The 26,436-nt window shown below is 38.3% G+C and overlaps 1 protein-coding gene across 2 annotated transcripts in view; it reads left to right on the top strand.

Moving 5' to 3' along the window:
- ESR1 (estrogen receptor 1) overlaps positions 1–26,436 on the top strand; it is a 219,508-nt gene that overhangs the window by 98,729 nt on the left and 94,343 nt on the right. For both annotated transcript variants that reach the window (XM_090279987.1, XM_090279988.1), the window contains one exon: positions 4,812–5,147. In XM_090279987.1, the coding sequence (XP_090136113.1) occupies positions 4,812–5,147 (336 nt within the window). The remainder of the gene's footprint in view (positions 1–4,811; positions 5,148–26,436) is intronic.

Below are 26,436 nucleotides of genomic sequence, written 5' to 3' on the forward strand. Positions count from 1 at the left end.
TAAATCATCTGAGTAGTCTACTTCTAAATTTCTCCAAGAAAGGAAATTTTGTGGTTTGGCTCAAATGTAACTTCATCTCTTAGAGAAGCTTTTTTGTCTCCTCCTCCTTGTATTACTCAACCTTCTATTGTGTTATAAGCAATTCATTTGTTCATTCATGCATTCATTCATTCATTCATTCAGTGAATGCTGAATACTTTTTTATTGTCTTCCTCCCTTGAACCAGGAAGCTTGATGGAGGGTAACATGATCTGTCTTTGTTTATCAGTGAATATTTTGTACATTTTAAGTATTGAACAAATTTTACTCAATAAACAAATACTTTGATCAACAAATTTGATAACTCTCACTACTAGTACCTTAATGGAGTTTCAAATTCTTTTTCTGGAAATTAGATTGTAGTGTGGCTGCTGAGAACTTTTAAAGTGGGCGGGCCTACTGTGTTGTGTTTTGTTTCATTAACTTTCTATCTGCCTGTCTTTATCTTTGAAATCTTTTAAAATGGAGATAAATTACATTTATAATATAAAGCGTAGACTTTATTTTTAAATAATAAAATGCTTATGTGGAGTTGTAATCAGGTAAGCCCTGATTTCATCTTAGGGAAAAGAGTACCACCTTTAGCTATTCCTTCTTTAGTCAGATCACTTGATTTTACCTTTCCATGTAAATCTGATATGAAAAGAGTTTATTTGCTGCTGCAGCTTTCCTGTACAATCTGTTCACGTTCTCAGCCTCTTGATAAAGTTGTACACTAAGGAGAATAAACAGTATTTGAGTAATGCACTGGCTAATATTTGTACTAGAGAATAATTTATTATTTTTTTACCCTAGTCCCAAACCAAAGTAGGTAAATATCAATCAGAATTCATCCGCTCAAAATTCTGATCTCAGAATTTTCTAAGACATGTGAACCTAAAAGAATCCATTGCTTTTGATCTTTTTTTTCCTGTTTTTCATGCTAAGGCTTCTGGCCTTACATTCCAAATAGATGATGATAGAATCATACAACGTGAGGATGGAAGGTATAAAAAGGTCACATAGTGCAAATGCTTGCTGAATAATTGAATTCCTTCAGTCTTTATCTAGCCTATTCCTCATTTCCTGGCTCTCAGAGAGCTGTTTTCTTATATCCTTACACTGCAGAGGGAATAGCTAGCTCTCTGGCTTTTTCTCATAAGGGCACTCATTCCATTCGGGAATTACCTGCTCAAAGCTCCATTTCCAAATACGATCACATTGGGGATTCGATTTCAACATAGGCATTTGGGGGGAATACAAACATTAAGGCCATACACCATCTTCTACAGGACATCCCATCTGGGGGTGACACTCATGTTTTCTCTGTGTCTTCTTTTCCTCTCCTAGTTCCTCAGTCATGTTCTGTGTGACCCAATTTCATGTCTCCTCACCATGCTAGTTACTCTAACCTGAGTAGACTTATTTTGCTTATACATGTAGCACTCGGCAATGAGGGTGATACTCCGGGTGTGCACTGAGGAGCTGAGTGTAGACTGTGAGTGTCATCTCTTTTAATTCAGCTATAATCTCACTAATGCATTTGGCAATGAAGTAGTTGAAATGCCCAACTAAGGACAGACAGTATGACCAGTCAGATACAACTGCTCTTCTCAGCTGAACTGTTTTACTTCTGGGTGTCCTTCCATCTATCAACTTTGTTGATAATGGATAAAATTTGAAAACTCTGTTAATTGAAAAAAATCTTCATTTTAGAGCTATACTCTCAATTCATACTTAATAGAGGATGATCTTGGACAACTTCATCCATTTCTCTGAGTAGCAGTTTCCCAATATTTACCTGTTTACAAAATCACTGTGAGGGCTAATTTGGTTGTAAAGTGCTTACATGTAAAGTTTACATGAAGTATTTAAAGCACCTGGGGAGTGCTCAGTGCATATCAGTGATAATAATCTTTACCATTGTGACTTATTCTAAGAGTTCCAAGAAATGCTTATTTTAATACTGTACAAATAGGAAGGGTCTGTGGATTCATTATGTTTTCAGAGTATCATCTAATATAGACCTATAAAAAAGTTATGCATAAAAATTTTACAGTCACACATTTGTCCAAATTTATTGACAAATTAGGAGAAAATAGAACAAAGCTCTCACATAACTTATTCATTTGTTATGGAATGAGAGAACAGGTGATATAAAGAGTATTTACTTTTCCTGTCTTTAATATTAAACGTAATTATATTATTTTTTACCAAAATGATTATTTCTTTCATATAAATTTAAGAACTGTTGGCTCCTAACGTATTTTCAACAGATTAACATTTAAAAAATTTAAATTTTTTGTCTTTTTAAAACATCAGTTTCCATTGACACATATTAGCTCCACAGCATTGCCTTTTCCAGGTTAAGATACTGAGCTGGAGCCTGAGAGATTCACTGCAAAAGAGACAGGGTTCTCTCCCCTGCCCCCATAATTTAGTTAGTGAGAACCATAGCTCAGTAAATCTTCACGGAAAATTATTTTAAACTATTTAACAACTTTTATAGTGGGACAAGAGAAGTACATATGTGAACTCCTTAGAACCAAGTAAACTCCCTGAGGGTCTTGGGTCAATTCTGAAGTGAAGAAGTGTAGCTTAGTAACAGTAAAAGGCTTGCAGAGTATCTCTGGGGTCCAGAGGCTGTCTGATACATTTCGGTAAGTCATTCCTTTAGTGTCTTCCATTAAGAGGTCTACTTAATAAGAAGGATGTTTCTTAAATGCTTTTTTTTATTGTTTATGCTACTACAGTTGTCCCAATTTTTCCTTCTTTGCTCCTTTTACCCCTTTTAAAAAATGTTTTTATAATTTAATTTGAAGTCAGGGAGTGTGATACCTCTGGCTTTGTCCCCCCCCCCCCTCAGGATTGCTTTGGCTACTCAGGGTCTTTTGTGATTCCATACAAATCTGATACTTTTTTGTTCTGTATCTTTAAAAAATGCCTTTGAGATTTTGATGGGGATTGCATTAAAGCTGGATATTGCTTTGGGTAATATGGCCATTTTAACTATGTTAATTCTTTCAATCAATGAACATGAAATATCTTTCCATTTTGTGTGTCTTCTTCAATCTCTTTTAATGTCTTAGAGTTTTCAGTGTATAGGTCCTTCACATCCTTTGTTAAGTTTATTTCTAGGTATTTTATTCTTTTTGTAACAATTACAAAATGAGTTATTTTTTAAATTTTCTGAAGTTTAATTGTTAGTGTAGGAATTCAGTGGATTATTGTTCATTTACTTTGTATCCTGAAACTTTACTGTATTTGTCTGTTGTTTCTTACAGACTCTTTTTTTGGGAGTCTTTAGGGTTTTCTATATAAAGAATCATGTCATTTGCAAAAAGTTACAGTTTTATTTCTTCCTTCCTAATTTGAGTGTCTTTTATTTCTTTCTCTTGCCTGGGTGCTGTGGCTAGAACACCCAGTACTATGTTGGACATCAGTGGTGCGAGTGGGCCTCCTTGCCTGGTTCCTGATCTTAGAGGAAAAGCTTTCAGTTTTTCACCCTTGAGTATATTAGCTGAGGGCTCGTCATATATGGCCTTCGTTATGTTGAGGTACTTCCCTTCTATACCCATTTAATTTAATGTTTCAATTATAAATGGATGTTGTATCTTGTCAAAAGCTTTTTCTACGTCTATTGATATAATCATATGATCTTTATCATTTATTTTGTTCATGTGGTGTGTGACATTGATCAAATAGCATATTTTGAACCATCCTTGTCCCCCTGGAATGAACCCCATTTGATCATGCTGTCTTATTTTTTAAGGTGTTGTTATATTCAATTTGCTAGTATTTTGTTTAGAATTTTTTGCATCTGTCTTCATCAGAGATATCGGTCTGTGGTGTGTGTGTGTTATCTTTGCCAGGTTTTGGTATCAGCATTATGTTAGACTCATCAAATGTGTTAGGAAATATTGCTCTTCAATTTTTTGGAAGAACTTGAGAAGGATAGGTATCAAATCTTCTTTGAATGTTCAGTAGAATTCACTAGTGAAGCCATCTAGTCCTGGACTTTCTCTTTTGGAGAGGTCTTTTGTTGGTTGCTTCAATTTCCTCACAGTCGATTGGTCCATTGAGATTTTCCAGTTCTTCCTGATTCAGTCCAGGAAGGTTACAGATTTCTAGGAATGTAGCCATTTCTTCTAGGTTATTGAATTTGGTGGCATAGAGTCTTCCCTAGTACTCTTGTGTGAGCCTTTGTATTTCTGTGGTGTCTGTGGTAACTTCTCTTACATTTCTGATTTTGTTTGAATCTTTTTTCTTTAGCGAGTCTTGCTGTAAGTGTGTCAATTTTATTAATCTGTTCAAAGAATCAGCTCTGTGTTGTATTACTTTATTATTAAATAACATTCACAGCGGAAGCAGCGTTTGATGCTAAACTATATTACAAGGATGACGAGTCACAATCCTCTTCTTTTTAGAGCATCTGTTGCGTGCGCACATGCACACACACACAAACTGTTTGTCAGAGCCAGTTTGTACTGGCCCACAAAAGCCTATTGTTCAATTTTCAGGAGTTTTGTAAGCTGCTTGATGTCCGACAATGGTGTCCAACAAGTAGTTTCGAATTTGCCATGGTGGGAGTATTTACGCAATGGAAATTGGTGAAGGCTACAAATCAAAGCCTTTAAAAAAAATCTCTTGGACAGCTGGTTGTCAAACACCAGCATACCTGTGCCTCAAGGTATTTCTTTAAATAGAATAAAGGGTTATTAGCACTGAAGATGGTTTTAGGATGAAAGCGTACGTGAGGAAAAGCATAAACTGTTTCATTTCTGTATTCTCAGGGGTACGGAAAGACCGAAGAGGAGGGAGAATGTTGAAGCACAAGCGGCAAAGAGATGATGGGGAGAGCAGGAATGGAGCCGGCTCCTCTGGAGACATGAGACCTGCCGGCCTTTGGCCAAGCCCCCTCTTGATTAAGCACACGAAGAAGAATAGCCCTGCCTTATCTCTGACAGCCGATCAGATGGTCAGTGCCTTGATGGAGGCCGAGCCTCCCATAATCTATTCCGAGTACGATCCTACCAGACCCTTCAGTGAGGCTTCGATGATGGGCTTGCTGACCAACCTTGCAGACAGGGAGCTGGTTCACATGATCAACTGGGCCAAGAGGGTGCCAGGTAAGAACACTGAGCTAACTTTTATTGTTCAGAGTCAGTAACGATTTATGAACTGGTTGCAACGTCATAGGAGAGAGAAATAATGGAAAACAATGATTTACGATCTAATTGGTTTCAAGGTTACATCAGACTTCGCTATTTTTTCAGGATCAGTACACTGTCATTCTCCTGGAAGTTAGGAAATAATGTTTTAAAAATAAATACCTAGAAGATTAAAGTCTTCAACCTGACATGATTTTTAACCCATTTTATTCACCAAAAAAATCTGGGGGGGCGCATTAAATAATAAATGCGACTAATACTGTATGTTCACAGTGTCAAAAAATTTTAACATTAAATGATCTGATTTATATAATTTTTAATATTGAAGACTTTTGTTGAAAAACCTCAACAATTAGTAAACAGTTTTACCTTAAAATTTTTTCTTTTAAGATCTTTCTGGACTAAAGAGATAAAAATTGGTTTCTTTACCAAATGCCAATTATTTACTGAGCTCTCTATTCTTAAATATTTGAGGAGAAAGGTAATACAATAGACAAATTAGGTTTTCATGCTGGTCCTGAGAGAAACTTAGAAAAAATGCAGTTGTTGAAGTGACACTTAGTCCTTCAGCTGATTCCCTGAAAATGGGACTGTCGCTCCTGTTCAGAGAGAACCCTAGTTTTTATGGAAGACTAGAACATGACCTCCTCTGTGCCCCAACATACCCTTTCAGGAGCTAACGTAGGTGAATCAAGGCAAGAGGAAGTTATATTATTTTCCAGGGCTTGTAGGTCAAATTAGTAATAGATTTAGACAGCTTGTCTTATTTGGTTTCTTTTTAATTGATGAAATCAACTATTACCTATGAAGCATGAGATGCTTTTTATAAAACTTAATAAATGTGCAGTTTTGTACTTGCATTTGAGTTTACCCATCTGTTAGAGACCAAATGAACATATGTCTGGCCTTAGAAAATATTTTATGTATTTGCATATATTAACATATTAACATGTGGTTTTTGAAGTGTGGGGATTAACAGGCATATTCAGATATCCTGAGTCAGTCCTAATGGCAAATAAAAGCTCCCAGCCACCATTGAAAATAAGAGTTTTACTGAGCACCTACCCACTTCAGCATTCCCATGTGAAGCAGATCTATAATAAGCAAATATTGGAATCTGAATGTAATGTGGTTATAGATTTTACCTTAATATTTGTTATTGCCTTTTTACATACTTTGGGAGAAGAGCAAAATTAAGAAATAATAATGGCTATGTCCCTGAGAGTCAGCTTTTGGTTGCTAAGTTTTATTGTAATATAAGCATATATTTTCCCTCATGGAATCTTAGCAGTATTAGTTGCAGGGCACTGCTGAACTCAACTATATATATATATATATATTTATAGTTTTCAGTTGATTTCTATCATGACCTTTTAAAATTATAAGAATTTGAAAGATATTTAGAACAACTGGAATTAAATTCAAATACATTACCAGTGGGTGAAGAATTCATGGCAATAATCTTCTGAATTTAAATATAAAATGGGGCCAGAAATAAAGGGGAGGAGAATGTGTCTATGCAGAACCATCTTGTTGAGAGCCTTAGAACAAAGCAAATTTATAGTGGTGAGATGCATAGCAAAACCACTCTATAACTTATTTTAGCTCAAAAGACCTGAATGATTTCAACATTCTTGAACCAAACTATATCTTGTTACTTGATGGCCTTAAAAAAAGAAATATCAAGGCAATAAATAAATAAATTATATATGTATATGTATGTGTGTGTATGTGTGTATACTATTAGAATACAGCTGTTGATTCAAAAAGGATGAAAAGGAGAGAAAAAAGTCTTCTGAAAATATTTTAAGATGCATCAAGCTTTTCAAAAAAATTGACAGTCACATTTTGTAAAGCTTCTATGTATATTCAAGATACCACCTGTCATTTAAAAGGTAGGCCACACTGAAAATCTAATATAGACAATATTACATTTATGTAGTACTCGTTTGAGAATAATAGTAATTTTAAAAAGAAGAAATAGAAGATATCAGTAGTAAAAAGAATAGAAAAAAAGTCAATTCTAGAAGTATGCAGAATTAGCTATATAATGGACCCAGACATTTGGAAAATCCTCAGAATGTCTATCAATATGACAGAAATTATGAATTAACCTCATTTAAAAAATTATCTATATAGAGGAATAACTGACAAAGTTGTAAGATATTTAAAGTGTCTGTGTGTGTATGATTTCCTCCATGCAGTTAATTAACCCATTTATTACCTCGTATATTTATCTTTCTTGTGTGTGTGTAAGAACAGTTAAGCTCTCGTCGGCAGCCGTCCGTCTCGAGAGACGATGGTGTAGCTTCTTCAGAGTCTATCTGCACCGCCGAGAATGGCTGTGCAGTCCAACTTGGGAGTGACACGGTATCTGTCTCCTCCCGTGTTGAATCGACATCTTGTGATGACGCTGGAGTGTCCTCTCCAGTGAAGCTGAAGCTACAGAGCCTGGGCAGGGTGATATGGAGGGTCTGCTGTTGCCCATGCAGCAGACCCACCTTACCTCGTATATTTATCTTTCTTGTGTGTGTGTAAGAACAGTTAAGCTCTACTTTCTTAGTAAATTTTAATGATATGATACAAGGTTATCAACTTTAGTCACCAAGTTTTGCATTAGGTCCTCAGCCTGTTTTCACCTTACAGCTGGAAGTTTGTACTGTTTTACCAGTGTACCCCTATTTGCCCCACCCTGAGTCCCTGACAACCACTTTTCTACTCTGTTTCTGTAAGCTGGACTTTTTTTAAAGATTTCACATATAAGTGATACCACGCAGTATTCATCTTTGTCTTGATTATGTTACTTTGTGTAAGGCCCATCTGTGTTATCTCAAATGGCAGGATTCCCTTCTTTTTCATGGCTGAATAATATTCCATTGCATACACACATACACACACACACACACATACACACACACACACACACACACACACACACACACACACACTACATCTTCCTTATCCACTTTTTCACTGATGAACACTTACGTTGTTTCTGTGTCGTGGATATTGTTAATAATGCTGCAATGAACCTGGGAGTGCAGATATCTCTTTGATATCCTGTTTGCATTTCTTTGGACATATAACCAGAAGTGGGATTTTGGGTAAAATGATAATTCTTTTTTTTTTAATTTTTGAGGAACCTCTATACTGTTTTCCGTAGTAGCTGCATAAGTTTCCATTTCTACCAACAGTGTACAAATGTTCTTTTTTTATCTATAACCCCTCCAACACTTGATATCATTTGTCATTTTGATCATAGCCGTTCTACCAGGTGTGAGGTGATATCTCATTATAGTTTCGATCTGTATTTCCTGATATCAGTGATGCTGAACACCTTTTCATATATATGTTGGCCAATTGTATATCTCCTTTGGAAAACTATTCGGTGTCTTCGCCAGTTTTAAGAAATAATTTTGCTGTTGTTGCCAGTGAGCTGTTTGAGACCTTTACATATTTTGGTTGTTAATCCCTTATCAGAGACACGATTTGAAAATATTTTCTCCCATTCTGTAGGTGCCTTTCCTTTTTGTAGAATTTTTTTTCTGTGCAGAAGCTCTTTAGTCCACTGTTTATTTTTGCTTTCGTTTCCTTTGCTTTTGATGTCAAACCCAAACAAGTATTTTGAGGACTGATATCAAGGGGCTTACTCTCTCTCTTTTCTTCTAGATTTATGGTTTCAGGTCTTATATTCAAGTCCCTAATCTGCTTTGAGTTGGTTTTAGAGTACAATGCAAGACAGGTTCAATTCTGTTCCTTTGCTTGTGGTTGTCGACTTTCCCCAACGCCATTTATTGAAGAGACTATTCTTTCCTCCTTGTATATTCGTGGCTCCTTCGTCTTAAATGAACTGACATATATGCAAAGATTTATTTCTGGGTTCTCCATTCTGTTCCATTGATCTATGTGTGTTTTTATGTCAATACTATACTCTTTATTACTGTAGCTTTGTAATATAGTTTGAAATCAAGGAGTGTAATGTTTCCAGCTTTGTTCTTCTTTCCCAAGATTGCTTTAGCTATCTGGGATCTTTTGTGGTTCCATACAAATTTTTGGTATCAGGTAATGATGGCCTCACGAAAAAAAAATTTGGAGTATTTCTTCCTCTCTCATTTTCTGGAAAAGTTTGAAGATGGTACTGAATCTTTTCTGAGTGTTAAGTAGAATTCACCAGTGAAGCCATCTGATCCTGGACTTTTTTTTTTTTGTGGAAGATTTTGATTACTGATTTAATCTCCTTATTAGTAATAGATCTGTTCAGATCTTTTATTTTCCTCTTGATTCAGTCTCAGTAGGTTTTATGTTTATAGGAATTTTCCCATATCTTCTAATCTGTATAGTTCTTTGGCTTATGAGACTTACTGATAAAGAAAAATAAATTTACAATTTTATTTATTTGTGTCCTCTTTCTCTTTTAATTTATTTCTATTCTATTTTTATTTCCTAATTTCTACTAACTTTGTTTTCATTTTTTTTCCTTAGTTCTTTAGGATATTTGTTTATTTGTGCTCTTTCTTTTTTCTGTTTTTATGACTGTAAATGTACCTCTTGTAATGTTTTTTGCCACATCTTATAAATTTTGGTATGTTGTGTTTCCATTTTCACTTCCCTCAAGATATTTTTGGATTTCTCTTTTTAACTCTTCTCTGACTGTTTGGTTGCTTAGAAATATGTTTGACCTCCACAAATGTATAAAAATTTCAGTTTTTCTTGTAAGTGATTTCTAGTTTCATGATATTATAATAGGAAAAGATGCTTGATATGATTTTAGTCTTCTTAAAATTTAAAGACTTGTTCTGTGGCCTAATGCATGATCTACACAGGAGACTGTTCTTTGTGTGCTTCAGAAGATTGTGTATTCTGCTCACATTGGATGGAATGTTTTGTGTATGTCTTTTAGTTCCATCTGCTCCACCTTTTAAGTGATTTCACCACCACAATTACAACAGTAGAATATTTGGAATTTAACTGTAGAGTCACTTATCGTGGGTATTACATTCTAGACAACCCCCTCCCGCCCGCAAAATAGGAACCTTACATTTATTCTACACTCTTAAACCCACGTAACTTTAACAACATACATATACAGTACCGCAAAATCCCGCGATATAGCAAAAAACTGGTGATAAAGAAGTAAATATAATATTTTTAAAAATCCCACGATACAGTGAGGCCGCGGCAAGTGAACCACAATATAGCGAGGGACTACTGTATATTTACCATTACCAGTGAGCTTAATATTTTCATATATTTTCCTGTTACCAATTAGCATCCTTTCATTTCAGCTTAAAGAACTCCTTTTAACATTTCTTGTGAGGTTAGTCTGGTGATGATAAATTCCTTTGCTTTTGTTTCTCTGGAAAACTCTTTATCTCTCCTTAAATTATGAAGAATACATTTGCAGGTAGAGTATTTTTGGTTGGCAACTTTTTTCTTTCAGTGATTTGAATATATTATCTTACTTCCTCTGGCCTACAGTTTTGGCTGAAGAATCTTCTAGAAATTTTATGGGTTCCCTTGTGTGTAACAAATTACTTTTCACTTGATGCTGTTAGGATGCTCTCCTTGTTTTTAACTTTTGGCAATTTAATAATAATAAATCTCAGTGCAGGTCATTTTGGATTCATCTTTTTTGGAACTCTTTTGGCCTTCTGGATCCGGATGTCTGTTTCTTTCCCTAGGTTTAGAAAGTTTTCACTGGCTCTCCTTCAAATAAACTTTCTTCCACTTCTATCTTTCTCTTTCTGGGATCCTAGTATACTAATATTTGTCTATTTGATATCCCATAAATCCCTTATGCTATTTTAACTCCTTTTTATTTTATTTTATTTTATTTTTGCTCCTCTGGAATAATCCCACTATCCTGTCTTTGAGTTCACTGATCCTTTTTTCTGTTTGATTTAGTCTGATACTGAAGACCTGTATTCAATTATTTTTTCAGTTTACTTATTGTAATCTTCAGCTCTGTGATTTCTGTTTGACACATTCTTAACAGATCTTCGTTGAAATTTTCACTTTGTTCATGCATTGTTCTCTGGACCTCAGTGAGCATGTTTATAACCATTATTTTGTTTTTGAAATTTTTTCTTGTTCCTGTGTTTGGAGCATATTCCTTTGTTTCTTCATTTTCTTTGACCCTGTGTTGGTTTTTGCACATTAGATAGAACAGCCACCTCTTCTAGTCTCGATGAAGTGGTCTCGTGTAAGAAATTAACCTTATCGATTCACCTAGCTCAAGCTTCTACATGTCCCTCAAACCTTTGTGACTGTCCATGCTGCCTTCCTTATTTTTGGTGGATCCAGTCGTTGAGGGTGTGCAAAGGCCTGTCAGTGTCCCAAAGGGGAAGATCTCACTCAGCACCAAAATACAGGCTGACTGGAAGCCAGACTCTCAGGCAGAAACTTTTTAAGTATGCAAATAGATCTCCTGGGGGGGGGGGGGGCGGATTGGGAGATGAGTGTTTTTGTCTCTTCCTCTGCAGTAAGACCTGGGTGGGATGGCCGGTTAAGAACTGTTTCTTTGTTTACTCTAGTCCTGTGAGACTGACGCAGCAGGCTCCGCTGGCCACCAGAGCTGGACAATCAAGGGATGCATCTCCTAGCAGGCAGCTGTGAAACCCGGGGTGCCAGACAAGCTCCTTCCAAGGAAATAGTTGAGATTTGGAGAGGGCTCCAAGGGGAATGCAGAGATGGTGTCCGCTGGCTCCTCCAGTCTGCTCTGATAAGGGTGGCAGTCAACCCCTAGCTGGTGCTAAATTAGAAGCTGAACCTCAGGTAGCAGCTTTTTAAGTATGTAAATAGATCTCTTTCAGGGAAAGACTGGAAAATAGACCTTTCTGTTGATTCTCTCTGTGCCAAGCCCTGGAGGGATAGCCACAGCGATTTCTTGCAATCCTTTTAAAAACAGCTTCCTTGTTTGCTATAGTCTTGTGGATCTCCTGGATGCAAGCCCCATTGGTTCTGGAGCTAAGTGTTTTAAGGGTGCAAGTCTTAAAAGTTTGGATGCTAGATGTTGGGTTCAAAACCTTCATTTTCTAGAGAGAAGCTAGGGGTTGTGAGCTCTTTCCTGATTGTATGCCACTGTGACAGGGGTGGACGTCATGGCAAGAGTGTGTCTTAGTCTCATTTCCCCAATGTATAGAAATTGCTTAACTAGTTTTACGAAATTTTTAATGTGGGAATTTCTTGGTGAATAGCTGTAGATTTTGTGTGTCTGTGGGAGGATGTGAATTCAGAGGTCTTCGATGTCTCAATCTTAGACTGGAGCCCCTGATTGGCTTCATTTTGCATGATGAATTTTAATAAGAATAACACATTAGATTACTTTAGTAGTTCTAAAAGTATTTTTTCTACTAACAGAATTTTGTCAAACTTTTCAAGTGGTGATTTCAAATTGATGTTATTTTTATGTCTTAACTTAACATTTGGGCCATATTTTTTGACTTGATATATCTCCTTACATAAGTCAAGGTGTGGAGAGCATTATGATAAAATATATCATGCGAGTGTGGCAGTCAGGTTCCAACTGTAAAGTACGTATATTTGACCTTGCTAAACATCACATCAGGACCTTAATTTTTTTTCCTTTGCAATTTAAAAACAACAGCAGCAATAAGAAAGCTAAAACTTACCTAGTTAGCTCTAAGAAGGGATTTTTTTTCATTCTGGATTTAAAGTTCTTTTTAATTAAAATATAGAAGCATGATTTTTTATAAAATGTGTCCCATTTCTGCTATTTGATATCTAGCTATCAAAATAGATGGTTTTTCCCTTTATTGTTTGCTCTAAATTTGTTAATATTTACATATTAATTTTATATCATCTTTCCATATGGTTTTAAAAGAACTAGATTCTTAAATCTTAACTTGCTATTAAACTATACATGCAGAAACTCATCAAGAAATGTAACATCATATAGCTGAAAGTCAAAAAAGGAAGAATAAAGACACGAAAGTTATATTTTTAATTTCTGCACCACACTTCATTGCATCATTGACTGGCTGATTCTTAGTTTCACTGGTAATAAAAGTGCATTTGATTTCTTTTCTCTCAGAAGTTTGAATTGTCACAAAACCGTTATTTCAATTTATGAAAAATTATGCCTTTTCTAAAATTCACCATAATGTTACATACGTCCAGGCCAATTTCATACTTCAAGTTGATGTTCAAGGTCTATGTAAGTAAAATTTGGATAAATATCTAGCCCTGGGTTTGTTATTGCCCTTTCAAAACTGATAAGTAGAAGCCTGGCAGCGGCCCTGATCACTGGGCACAGACCTAGAAGTTCATGCTGAAGCAGCCAGCCCAGGAAGAGTGAAGGGAATTACAGTGGAGCTCAGTGTCATGGGGAGCCTGCTACTCTAACCACCTCCCCATTCTTTCAGCGGCAAACTAGATGATCTTTCTCCTTCCCCTGTCCTGCCCAAGTCCCTCTCTACTCAGCACTAGAAGAGTCCCCTTCCTTCTGAGCCCTGACTTCCCGCTATTTTACTTTGGGTTCCCTGCTGGTTCATTTTTGGCCCTCGGAAGAGAGGATCCCTTTTTGCTGGACAAACCTGCTCCTAGGCCCAAGCTCCGATTCCTGAGGGTGCGTGCCTGTCTTAGCCATTCCAGGGCTCAAGGCTTCTTTTGCTCCCGGGTTCCCCCCGGAATCCGGTAACCAGCGTCCCGACTCCAGTCCTCGTCCCCATCAGTCACAGCAGTGAATGAGCTGAGCACAGGAAACGCTTGTTGAATGACTCAATACATGAATGAACGGGAGGTGACTTTTGAAACCCCTGCTTTTAAGAAATTTCTGAACCCCGTTAGAATTCAATTTTTCTGTAAAGTAAAAGTGATCTTCAAGGCTGTAGTGTTCTTCTTTTTTAGTTTTTTTAACCTCTCTTCAGAATCTCCCTGCTGTTCTGACCTCTCTAGCAGTAACCCTTAGTCAGGCTCATTTCCAGTCTTTCTTTTGTAAGGGGCAGAGCCATAGCCAGAGGCATGTGTGGAACTGGAGTTCTGAGGACTTTAAAAAGCTTGCACTGGCTTGCAACAAGTTACTTTCACATAGTGAATATAATTTAAAGCTTAGAATGAGTAGGGACAAGGGGGCAGACAGAGGGCATGATACCTCAATGTGGGAATGGGGAGCCTCTTCAAGGGACAATCTCTTCTGGGAGGTTTCTGCAGAGTTTTAGGGACTTGGCAAGCCTACCCAGCACTCTGACTCCCAGCCTGTAATTAGACCAGTGACTTCTGCCCCCAGGCTGTTATGTTGTCCCACCCAGCTTGATTCCCGTGGCATGAGTGATGAAAGAGAACGTGACATGGAAGCGTGGGGGCACTTTGAAGTGATGACAGATGCATATGTTTAAGGGTTAGATCGGAGTTTAGATTTCGCCACTGTTTTATAATAAGAGCCTCGGGATGGGGTTAGAATGACCCTACCTCAATGGTGGCAGTCCCTCTGGGCTGGCAGAGCACAGTGTCCTTGCAGTGCCCCATCCAAGTCAGCACTGCCCAGCTTTTCCCTGCGCCTGGGAGGCTCTGGTTGAAACCCAAGGCGAGGCCCCTCCTTACGTGATTTTTCTTTCCCATGAGCCTTTGAGGCCCTGTAGATGCTTGTTGGCCTGAAGGCTGTTAATTCTTTTCTTATCTTGAGAGTACTTGGGAAAAATGCCCCATCCAGGCTTCTGCATCCTCCCAGCTCAGGGTTCTGTTTCAGTGAGTCCGTGCTGGGGCCCCCGAATCTGCACATTTATCTTGAGTTCAGTGGACAATGCGTGGTGCTGCGTGTCCCAAGGGCAACCTGTAAGGAATGTTCGTTCGCCTGTGGCTCTGCTACTTTGGGGGGAATTTGGCCTGGAGAATGCCAGTGATTTTGTAACGATGTATTGAAGTGTGTTGAGGTGGGTTGAGTTATGTCCAGCCCACCCCCAAAATATGTTGAAATTCTAATCCCTAGTACTTCAGAATTCGATCTTATTTAGACAAGGCCTTTATAGAGGTTAATCAAGTTCAAATGAAATCACTAAGGTGGCGCTTAATCCTCCTAAAAAGGGGACATTTGGACCCAAAGATAGACCCACACGAAGGGACGGTGGTGTGGTGACGCACAGGGAGAAGTGGTCCATCTCTAAGCCGAAGGATGCCAAGGATTGCCAGCAATGCCCAGAAGCCAGAAGAGAAAAGGAAGGAGCCTCCTTCGGACCCTCAGAGAGCATGTGGTTGTCTGACAGCTTGATCCCAGACTTCTAACCCCCTAGAACTGTGAGAGAATACATTTCTGTGGTTTTAAAGTCCCTGGTGTTTGTACTTTGTATCACAGCCCTAAGAAATGAATGCAAATTTTATTAAAAATCAAAAGTGCTTGTATTTGCGAGGCAAAAGAAATCAGGAGCTTTTGATTTAAAGAGGACGGTTTGGCCCCCTTTGCGGAGGCGTGGCTAATCATTTACTCCTGTGGATTTGCTCCTTTGCCGGCCCAAGCGGGGTGCTGAACTCCTGGCTTTGAAGTTGATTTAGAACTTCAGCAGTTCCACACATCTACCTGGCAAATACCTTATAAAAGTTTTTAACTCACGGAAGACTGTTTTCATCTGGCACCTTAATAGTTTCCCTTTTTACATTTAAATCTTTGATCCACTTGAATTCATCTTGGTGTACAGGATGAGGTGTGGCTCTGAGGTTGTTTTTATACACATGGCTGCACAGTTGCTTAAATTCCTTTCATCAAACAGTGTCCCAGAGAAGTATTTTTAAGACTCTTTGTATAGTTAACCTTCTGAGTTTACTACTTATTAAGAGCTTCTAAAGTAGAGCGATAGATATGACCTATTGATTTCCATGTTCGGTTATTTGTCCCAATTCTGAAATCAAAAAGAAAATTTGTGATTTAGTCATAGGTTATACATTTAGCCTGATCTACATTAATGAAGCTAGGTCATGAACTTTTGCTTCTTATTTCTAAGATTTAAAAAACCAGTGCTGATAAGAGGTTATCGGGTGAATTACCATTCAACATTAATGAGACAAAAAAAAAATTCTTTCCAGGACAGAAAAGGAAATCTCAGGCTTCCCATCTGTATTTCCCATCTCTTGTAAGTGCCCCCCAACTACTCCAGTACTTACTTAGCCCTGCGTACTCTTTCTGCTTTTGAGTGACTTGAAAAATGAGTGCACTGAAAGTTTCAGCTGTTAACCTTTAGGCTCATGATCTCCACATTTCTTTCTGTAGGTGCCAACACCTAAGCAGCCATCACATTTCTGCCAATATATCTACATCCAGACTAGCCAGTTCCCATTTCTTCCCCTTACAGCAAACTTACCTGTTTCTCCTGATCCTCTTCATGTCCGCCAGGGGCTTCCTGCTTCTTCTTAACTGCGTTGGAGTCGTCTTTGTCTCTGTCTCTTTCTCACTTTGTATCATCCGTTCTTCTCTTCAACGTCTTTAGACTTTGAAGGCTTAAAAAATAGAAATTTATTCCTTCATCGTTTTGGAGGCTGAACATTTGAAATCAAGGTGTCAGTAGAGCCATACTCTCCCTGAAGACTCTCCGGGAAGATGTCTCCTTGCCTCTTCTAGCCTCTGGAGGCTCCGGCAATCCTTGGCATTCCTTGGCGTGTGGGTGCATCTCTCCAGTGTCTGCCTCTCTCATCACAGGATGTTCATCCCGCGTGTCTGTGTCCAAATTTCCCTCTTCTTAGGACAGGGATCACACTGGGTTGATGATCCATTCTAGTCCAGTGTGACCTCATCTTAATTGATAAACTCTGTAAAGAGACTTTACAAGATCACGTTCTCAGATTCTGGGTGGAAATGAATTTTAGGGGAGACAGCTATTCCATTAAATAGCTGGCAGTGAACTTTATTATCTAATTTAGTAATGGCTTTAACAGAGGGATGGTAGTGTCCCTGAAGCCTAAGATGCAGAAATAGACCGTGCCTCAGGGCACCTTACCCAGGTTAACCTTTTTCAGACTGACCTGGGAAGCACCTTCATTGAAAAGATGCTCCTCAACTTGCTCTCTGCCATATTATTTGATTTCTGCTCTTCAACATGATCTCCTTGGCCCCCCTCTTCCCCCATCATCCCCTCTTCACACAATATATTCATTTTATTTTTCTTTTGCTTGAATCCTTGTAGCCTCCTCTCTATTTCAGTTCTATGCTCATTTTATTTTTTCCCTTAAAAGGACACCTTAACTTCTACTTTCTGACATTTCAAACTACTTTAGCCAGTGTAATCTTGGAATGAGTTTGCTGTCCTAGGATAGCTAGTCCTTGATTCAGAGTCTCTTGTCAGATGTGTATTGTTGAACTAAATCAACTAAGATCTAAGACACAGTAACAGTTCTTAAACTGTATTCTTATTTCACTAATGGTAGATTTGTTACTGGATGATTCATTTATACTATGGTTGGATTTCTTCTTTTAAATGGAAAGCTGAATAACTTTTGTTGTCTGGGTGTCTGATTTATTTTGGGGAACTTTGTCAGAGGTAAAGTATTTCTATAATCTGCATTTGACCAGCTCAGGTCATGAACTTATTATTTTTAAAAATTGTTTATGTGCAAAATCAATTTACACGAAATAAACCTTATTTTAATTGTGGTAAGAGTATCTTTCATTGTTTAAATGAAATAAATGAAAGATACTCAGTTACTCATGTAAAGAGAGCATTTCTCTGACAAAACAAATGTTCTCCTTTTGATTGAAACATGAGTCTTCACAAATTGAAATTTCTTAACATGATGCCCATTGGGCTGATTATCATGACTTTGAAACTGTAGGCTTCTCAAGATACCTGTGACTGACTTTCTGGGGTGACTGCCCTTGATCTTTTGGCTTAAACAATTTTGTATTTAGGTCCCTAGAATTCACTTTCCCTTTATGGTGGTATATTTAGCCCCACTGTGGGCTTAGCCTCTGTGTGTTCTAAGAGTCAACGTGGCCCAGCTGAATTTTCAGCTAACCTGCTGTCCAATGGAGGTTATAACTCAGTGATGTCAGACATTAGTTTTGTTTAGGCAGTTGAAGACCAGAAAACTGCATGAGGGAGAGACATCAGCATTGGCCCTAATGAGATCTACATTAGCGGAGCCATAAAATACAATGGGAACCTTGGAAGCATTCTCAGTAGTGGAGTAGAAAGAAAAGAATTCCCCTACTTCCCATACAACTCTCTATATAAACTAATAATTTCTAGAGAAAGCTCAATAAATAGACTTAAAGTTTATTTTCTACCACCGCTAAGTTACTGCTTTCTTTCATAGGCACCAGAGACTTCTAATCAATAGGTTTACACTGTAAGGTTTATGTTAGACTGGACTCTAAACTGTTTATTTTTGGTACAGTTACCATTTCTCTCCCCTCACTCCACCCCCTATCTCTCAAATACTCAGGCTAATCTTTTTTTTTTCTTGTTAGAGTAAAAAATAAATCAAGTGGTTGAAGCAAATTGGAAAAGTATTACTATTGGAATAGATATGACATATGTATGTGTTCCTTTCCTCTAAATCAAATACATTTCCCAGAGAAGGCAGTACGACTGTTCTCTTAAGGTGATTCATCACCACACAGGTAATAGTCATTAGATAAATAGATGCTCAGTCTGCCCCCCTGCAGCTGCACAGAGGATGCAGACTTAGAAAAAGCCAGTGTCAAAGTGCTTTTTTTTTCTTGTGGTATTTAACATTAGTAGTAAGGTAAACAGAACCTCACAGTTGTTTATGTTTAATTTTCAAACTCACCCGAGCCACTGAAAGAAGCTTGTTGTTCAGTTCATCTTCTTCAAAGGAATAAGTGAGAAAATTAACTGTTCCTGGTTGGGAACCCCTAGTTCTAGGAAATCTTAGGGTTTTAATGCTGTTGCCTTGGTTACTAAACTGTTCCATGCAGTTTGTTCAACTTGGAATGGGTATTTCTCTTTGGAACATTCTCCCTTGTAAGTAAATTGCTTGATGTGTCAAAATCTAAGTTTCGTTTAAAAAGTCTTGGGTAAAATTTATCATAATTTTATTTAAAAAGCAAATGGCCTTGTCGTTTAAGTGTAGGATTTATCACTTAGTTGTATCAATACCTAGCAGAGCTCCCAAAACAATATATGAAAAACTAGAAGTGTGATTGCTAAATGAAGATGAAATTTAGTAAAATGGGGGCAGTGCTCTTTTCCAGAGGGAGTTCAAGTTTCTTTGTAGTATAACCTGTGTTCATTACGTGACCCTTTCATAACATGAAATCTAATAAAATTGTGGGAAGTTCCACTCTCTGGAGGGTATTAAAAGTGTCTCTTCATAGAATAGCATGTCACGTAATAACATTTGCTTCTTTTTACTTGGTCAAGCATTTGAAATGCATATTTGATATCTAGCAGATAAATGCTATGAATTTAAAAACTCATTTAAGGCCTTGAGCTGCGGAAAGCTGTTTTCCAAAGCATGCATTCAACTTGTATCTGGCAGTGTTCTTCTTATAAAGCAGAAATGGGATATGATTGGATTTGATTTTTCTTTATCGCTGTGTATAATTCAGAAGTACAAACAGAAAAAAAAAACCAAAAACCATTCCTTCCTGAGGAGATTTTGAAATTCCCCAAATTATGATCTAGAACAATGCTGCCTTTAAATTGGGTCTGTGGGTAGAAGGGTCTACTGAGACTAATTTTAAACAGTTTTAAATTTATAAGGTTTACAGAAATCTAGATCTGTAATCAAACAGTCAATTAGTATCTAATAAATGTGTATCAAAACATGTAACTCCCAATCTCATGAAATCAGAGAGATCTACTTACACATCTTTAATGTTCTTGCCTAACAAACAGCAGGCCACTTTGACAGAATCTTTAGTATAAAAGTGATTGTGAAGACTGGAAATATGGATATTATTGCTTAGTTAACCAATGTCCAATTTGTCATGACTATTTTTAGTAACTGGAACTTAAGGATCTACCTAAGAAGCCAAATTTTTATAAAGGAGGTATATTCTGGAGATGGACAAATAACACTCTCTGCTGCAATAGTATGCTTCAAATCATAATTTGAGAATTGGATATCCTCTGTATTGGATATTCTGAGTTAATGATTGTCAACATATATCATGGATAGATTATTGTTTTAAAAAAGAATCAGAACCCCAGAATTTACACAAAGGCCATATTGGGGAAAAAACTATCATTTATTGAGTGTTTATTATTGAGCCTGTGTGAAGTATCTTCACAACACCCCTGTTAGTTAGGTACTATCATCGTGGCCATTTCACAGATAAAGAAACAGGCATCAAAATGATAAGCAGTTTCCCCCAATGTGGCATGAGCTAGGAAGCGGCAGTGCTCTGGACAGCCTGGTCCCTAACCTTTCCCTCCAAGGCCATTGCAAGTGCTTCCTCATTTTGTAATTCAGAAAGTATTTCAAGATGTTGCCGTTGGTCATCATGAGCATCCATTATTATTTTATGGTCTGCCAAAAATGCTAGCCGTCCAAACTATTTGCCTGTTGGGGTTCGGTACACATGTGATTTATACCATATGCACATTTAAAAAAATGTATGGTATAGATCAAAATGCACACACATTTACCTCTGAGAACTGTTCTTATACTGAAGGAAAATGTTCTCTATGTGAGGGAATGTGTTCTGAGCAGAATTGGTGAAAAAAATTACACACTTGTCTCCAGGAAACACCATGACTTTGAGTCTCAGACCCCAGAACCACCGCTGGTTCGGAGCCAACGACTTCGGGGACCTGGAGGTTTTGCACCACTTCTGCTTTTTCCCCTAGCTGGGACTTAAAGATGGCGAAGTTGGAGTTTTACTGCCTGCGTTGGAAGAGACATGTTTTCTGCAAGGTGTGTGTGTGGTTAGAGAATTTCCATGCGTCTGCAGGAGTGCTCCATTAGCCAGAGAGGGGAATGGGGTGGAGAGGAGAGTGAGTAGGGCTTGTGGGGCCAGGACTGGCATCTCTCCTGGGCTCCAGAATCACTCCTCTAATTACACCCATGTGAACACTCCCCAATGTATGAACTGGTCATCTTGGGACTGACATGTTCAGCAGGAAATGCCCCCTCTTCGACCCTCACCTTCTTGGGTGTAGAGCTTGGCTTGCTTCGTCCGTCTTTGTTTGAATCACTCCATTAATCAACCTTACTGAAAGGTCACTTAGTCATCTGTGAAAGCATAAACTTGTAATTGTTAGGAATCACTGGCGCGGCACATACCTTTTCCTACCCAGAAACAAACTCAAATGCTGATTTTCTCATGGGTTTTTCTTTCTGTAAAAAAAAATGCTCCTTAGGCTCAATAATCACAGCCTCTTTTCTTGTCTCTCCCCTCCCTCCTGATCTTACCTTTTCCGAGATGTTTCCCCCATGGCAGCGTGTGCTGTGAGCGGCTCCTATCTAGGGACCAGCTTTTGAGGGACCCGCAGCCCTGAGGTTGTGAAGCTGGGCTGGGGAATTCCTGGAACATGGTGGTGGAGCTGAGGCCCATGAACCCAGGGAGCTTGACACAATATCACAATGGGTCTCAATGTTTGTTTCATTATTGCCCCCAGTAGAAAAATTTAACTTAATTTAATTCAATTTGGTGAAAACAATTAAATACTAAGGAATGAGATTCCATTCAGTCGCTTGAATTTTGGAAAACCACAAACCATGTAATATCCAAGCATTTTTGATTCTCCAGAACTAAATTTTGCCCCTAAGAGATGACAATTGCTCCTGATTAGAATACATCCATTAATATAAGCTGTTCACTACTCTGTATGAGCACAAAACATTGAATTGTATGTCTTTCACATGTATAAGCTGTGTTTTCAAATGCTTATAAACCCATGGAGCCAGTAGATTGCAAGTTCTATGTGGGCAGATATTTTTATCAACTTTGTTTGCTATTATCTCTCCAGTGTCTAGAACAGTACCTGCAACATAGTAGGTGCTTAATAAATATCTCTTGAATGTTACGTGATTAATAAAATACAAATTACTGATCCCATTTTTGGGGGGTTATCATGTATCTACTCTATCAACATTCCCTAAAAGGACATTCACTTACGTGCATGTTTGGGGGAGGCAGTCAGAGTAGGACCTCAGATTTTACTGATGTTCAGTTGGAGTCTCTTCACTTCAGAATTGTAGGGAAACACTGCCCTGATGAGCCCATAATATGATTGGAAATGGCAGCTACCTGATTCATTGATTTTATGGGTTCATTTAACAATTTCATTGAATGTGCTGTGTACCTGGCACTGTTCTAGGTGCTGGAGCTACATAAAGCTCTGCCTGGTGCTTTCATTCTTGTGGAGGGGACAGAAAAAAAGCAGACATAATGAACAAGCTAACCATCTGTATCGGGGAGATGACAGGTACTTTGCACAAAGGACCACGAGAGCTGGTGTGCAGGTCAGAGTCGGGTTGGAGTACGTTTCACAGCGAGAGCATCAGAGCAACACTTGAAGGAGGATGTGAGAGAGTTAACCATTCAGAGGGAACAGCTTCCCAACCAAAGGGCCCAGCGAGTGCAGTCCTGAAGCAAGAGTAGTTCTAGAATATTCTATGAGGCCAGTGCGACTGGGGCAGAAAGAAGCAAGTGTGTCAGGAATGAGAGCTGTGGTCAGAGTGAGAGGAGTAGAGATCATATGAGTCCCTGTAGCAGTTAGATTTTGACTTTTATTTTGGGGGAAATGGTGACTCATGCAGGATTTGGAGAAGTCTGATATGATTTACAAGGATTGTTCCCTTGGACTTGCTGGTTTGAGAAGAGACCCACCCAAAAAGGTTGAGGCAGGGAGAGCGGTCAGCAGACTATAGCCGTGTAGGGGAGAAGTGGGAATGACGGTGGCTCTGACAAACGTGCTGTCAGAGCGTGGTGAGGAGTGCCGACAACTTGAATACACCTGAGGGTGGAGCCGAGAGGATTTTCCTGTGTGAGAGAAAGAACAGCATCAAGGGTGACTCCAGTTATTTCAGCTTGGACAATGAGAAGGCAGAATTGTCAACAATTGGCACAGGAAAGTTTAGGGGAAGACTTTTTTTTTGAGGGGGAAATCAGTTTGGTTTGGGCCATGTTGAGTTTGAGATGTGTTCAGACCATCCAAGTGGGGATGTCTCAGTTTGGAAGTGGGTCTGGGCTTGCAGTGTCATGAGTCCTCAGCAGAGAGATGAGAAATGAAATTACCATGGGAGCGAGTGTAAAGAAAAAAGAAGAGATCGGTGTTTTCACATTCCTTGCCCTTTATCTTGTATATCTGCTCAGTTGTCAGGTTCCGTTACTTTTTCTTTACATTGAGAAATTTCCAAACATCGGTTTAAAAAATGGAGAAAATGGCACAATTCCTTCCAACACACTTGTGTCTGTGTAGGTGGGTATTTTAAAGAAAATGTTGGATATTCTTTCTTTACAACCAAACTATCAATACCTCAGTATATATCCCTACCAGAAAAGGGCTACTAAAAGTATAGTCCATACTATAACTATATTTAACAGTAAAATAAATAATAAATCCTTGATATTAAGTTCCTAGTTTCCCCAGTCATCTGAAAAATGTGTTTGTAGTTGGTTTGTTCCAATCAAAATTCAAACACAATCCAAACAGTGCATTTGGTTGAAATAACCCTATTTTCTTTTTGCCACTTATTTGTTGGAGATATAGAACATATGTCCTATAAACTATTTTATAATTTGGAATTGACCAACTGAATCTTTATGGTGGCGTTTTACATAATCCCCTATGTCCATTTATTCATTACCTGTTAGCTGATCTTATGGTTTGCTTAGATACCAATTTGATATTGCTAAGAAAACTACCACATTGAATCAGGAGGCAACAAGATCTAGAAATACCACTTTTTTCATGATGTTAAGATCGATTAAGGATTCCAGTGTTAACAGCTTATCTGTTAAGTTTCCCGTCAACCTTTCATCCTAATAGTTTTAGTTACCCCTGCTTGCCTAGATTCATCACTTCACCAAGGTTGAAAAAAAAAAAAAAAGGAAGAAGAACAGAGACTGAGCTCAGGAACACTCAGATATGAAATCAGAGGGAAGAGGAGGAACTGACGAGGGAGTGTGGATGGGGTCCTTCTCACTGTGGCATCTGGAAAGACAAATAGAGAAAACAGAGTAACAACAGTGATCCGTTGTGTCAGATGTTGGTCTTGGGTCAAGTACACTGAGGATTGATAATTGGCTGTTAGATTTAGCAGCTTGGACATTATTGGTGATCTTGACAAGAGAAGGGTTGATATGTGGTCAGGGTGAAGGCCTAAATGGAGTGAGTTCATGAGAGATTTGGAGAAAGGGAAAGAACAAGTGTAAGGAACTCTTGCAAAAGAGGGAGAAGGAAGAATCAGGGAGAAGAAAGAGGGCAGAAGCTAGTGCCCTGGAGAATGGATTGTTTCACGCAGGAGCATCGGCAGCATGGAAGAGTGAGCATGCCATGCCCAAGGTGGGCACGTGTGCAACACATTCATTCTCTTCATTTATGTGTTGTAATAATATTAGCATTGCAGCCATAATCAGCGCCCCTAGCATATTACACAATTATAATTACAGGTAATTTAAAAATACTTCTTCTGCTCCCTGAATCATCTGTCTTCCTTCTTTCCACCCATCCTCTCTCCTTCCCTCCTTCCTCTTCTCCTTCCTCCCTCCCTTCCTTCCATTTCTTCTCTTGCTCTTGATTTTTGAGACTTAGCAGAGACATCTGACCCCCGATTCATTTTAAACCATGAACAACCATAATTGCTGCCCAGAAGCTCTGAGTGTAGCTTGAGCAGGGTTTTAGAACAGTGGGCTTCAATACAAGGCTCCCTGGAACCAACTAGTTTCTCCAGATCTATACATTTCCAGTCTCCTTTCCAGCGAGCGAATGCCCGGTGGCCTGTTTTGAGGAAGCAAAGGTGAAAGTGGAGTGAGCCCCTTCAGAAGGCAGACTCATTCGTTTTCTTGTTTTTAGTCCTCAGACCTCCCCACCCAAACTGAACTCAGAATCCCAAAGTGAAAAACTTTTTCATTTCTTCCTACAGAAAATGCAACTCCAGTAGCTTATCAGGGATTTGGGGAGTGGGGAGCAGAGAGTAAAAATGTAAAGGACAGGACAAGGGCATGTTAGATTAACCTATTATAAAGACTTTCCACTGATCCCTCTGACATTGTAGACTATGCTTGTATGGTACTTTATCCCTCTGAGCCATTCTGAGATTCTGAGCTGCAATTGCCTTGATTCTTACTAATACTCTTTTCTGTCCTTAACCCCTTGTGGTATCCTTACAAAGATGAAACTATTTTAAAAGCTGAATTTTAGCCTCTTCCACAAGACATAAAAAAACACGTAATTTTCTTTTTGATATCCTCTCCACCTTTCCTTGGAAACACCTCTGTCTAGAAGAGGCTGCCCATCTGCCCCTTTCTGCCGGGAAAGTTCTCTTATGACGGGACCCACAGCAGAGGTACTGGCCTAGGGTTTCCAAATCCTCTTGGTTTCAGTTTTCAAGTTTAAAGAGTGCTACAATTTCAAAGTATAGTATTATGTGCCAGAAGTATATCTCCCTGATTATGGTTTTCATTGGCAGAGTAAAATTTTTTTAAAATTCTTCTATTACCGTTGTCCCATTTTTTCTCCCGTTGCTCTCCCCTGCCCCGCTCACCTCCCCGCTCTCCCACAGAGTAAAGTTTTAAGTTTTAAATTCTTGCTTTCATACACTAATCTTTATAATAAAGTGAAGAAACTTCCATTTTTTAAAAAACAAATGTTCAAAGTGTGCTTTCAATGAAACTTGTCCTTCAAACTCTACTTGAGTGACGCTGTACCTGAGTCAATAATGCTGTATTTCTCAAAATATTGTAAAAAACATTCTAAAATGGCTCTTAGGTCCAGCTAGGAAGCCTTACACAGCATTATGTTGCTGTTCATATGACCCTCAAAATGGTATAAGGAATCCAAATTAACCAGATTCTCATTTGCATAACAATGGATTGTGATAAAATACTTCTTTCCCTTTTTGCTCTATTGTATATAAAAACGTGATTTTCATAACTACTTTAATTTTAAGCTATAATTTTTACCATATGACTTAGTAACCAACAACCTAGGTGAGTTTGAGCAAATGGATCCTGCAGAGAATTCTATTTGTCAGGGTCAATGCAGATAATCCTTTTTTAGAATAACTCATTATAGTTGAGGATATTCAGAATAACTCATTGTGGATATTTGGCCAAGATTCTTCTGACACATTTTTAGCCGAATTATTACTAATTTCATTTCCGCTATAG

The sequence above is a fragment of the Furipterus horrens genome, unplaced genomic scaffold (assembly GCF_987537825.1).
Source record: "Furipterus horrens unplaced genomic scaffold, mFurHor1.1.pri manual_scaffold_6, whole genome shotgun sequence".
NCBI lineage: Eukaryota > Metazoa > Chordata > Mammalia > Chiroptera > Furipteridae > Furipterus > Furipterus horrens.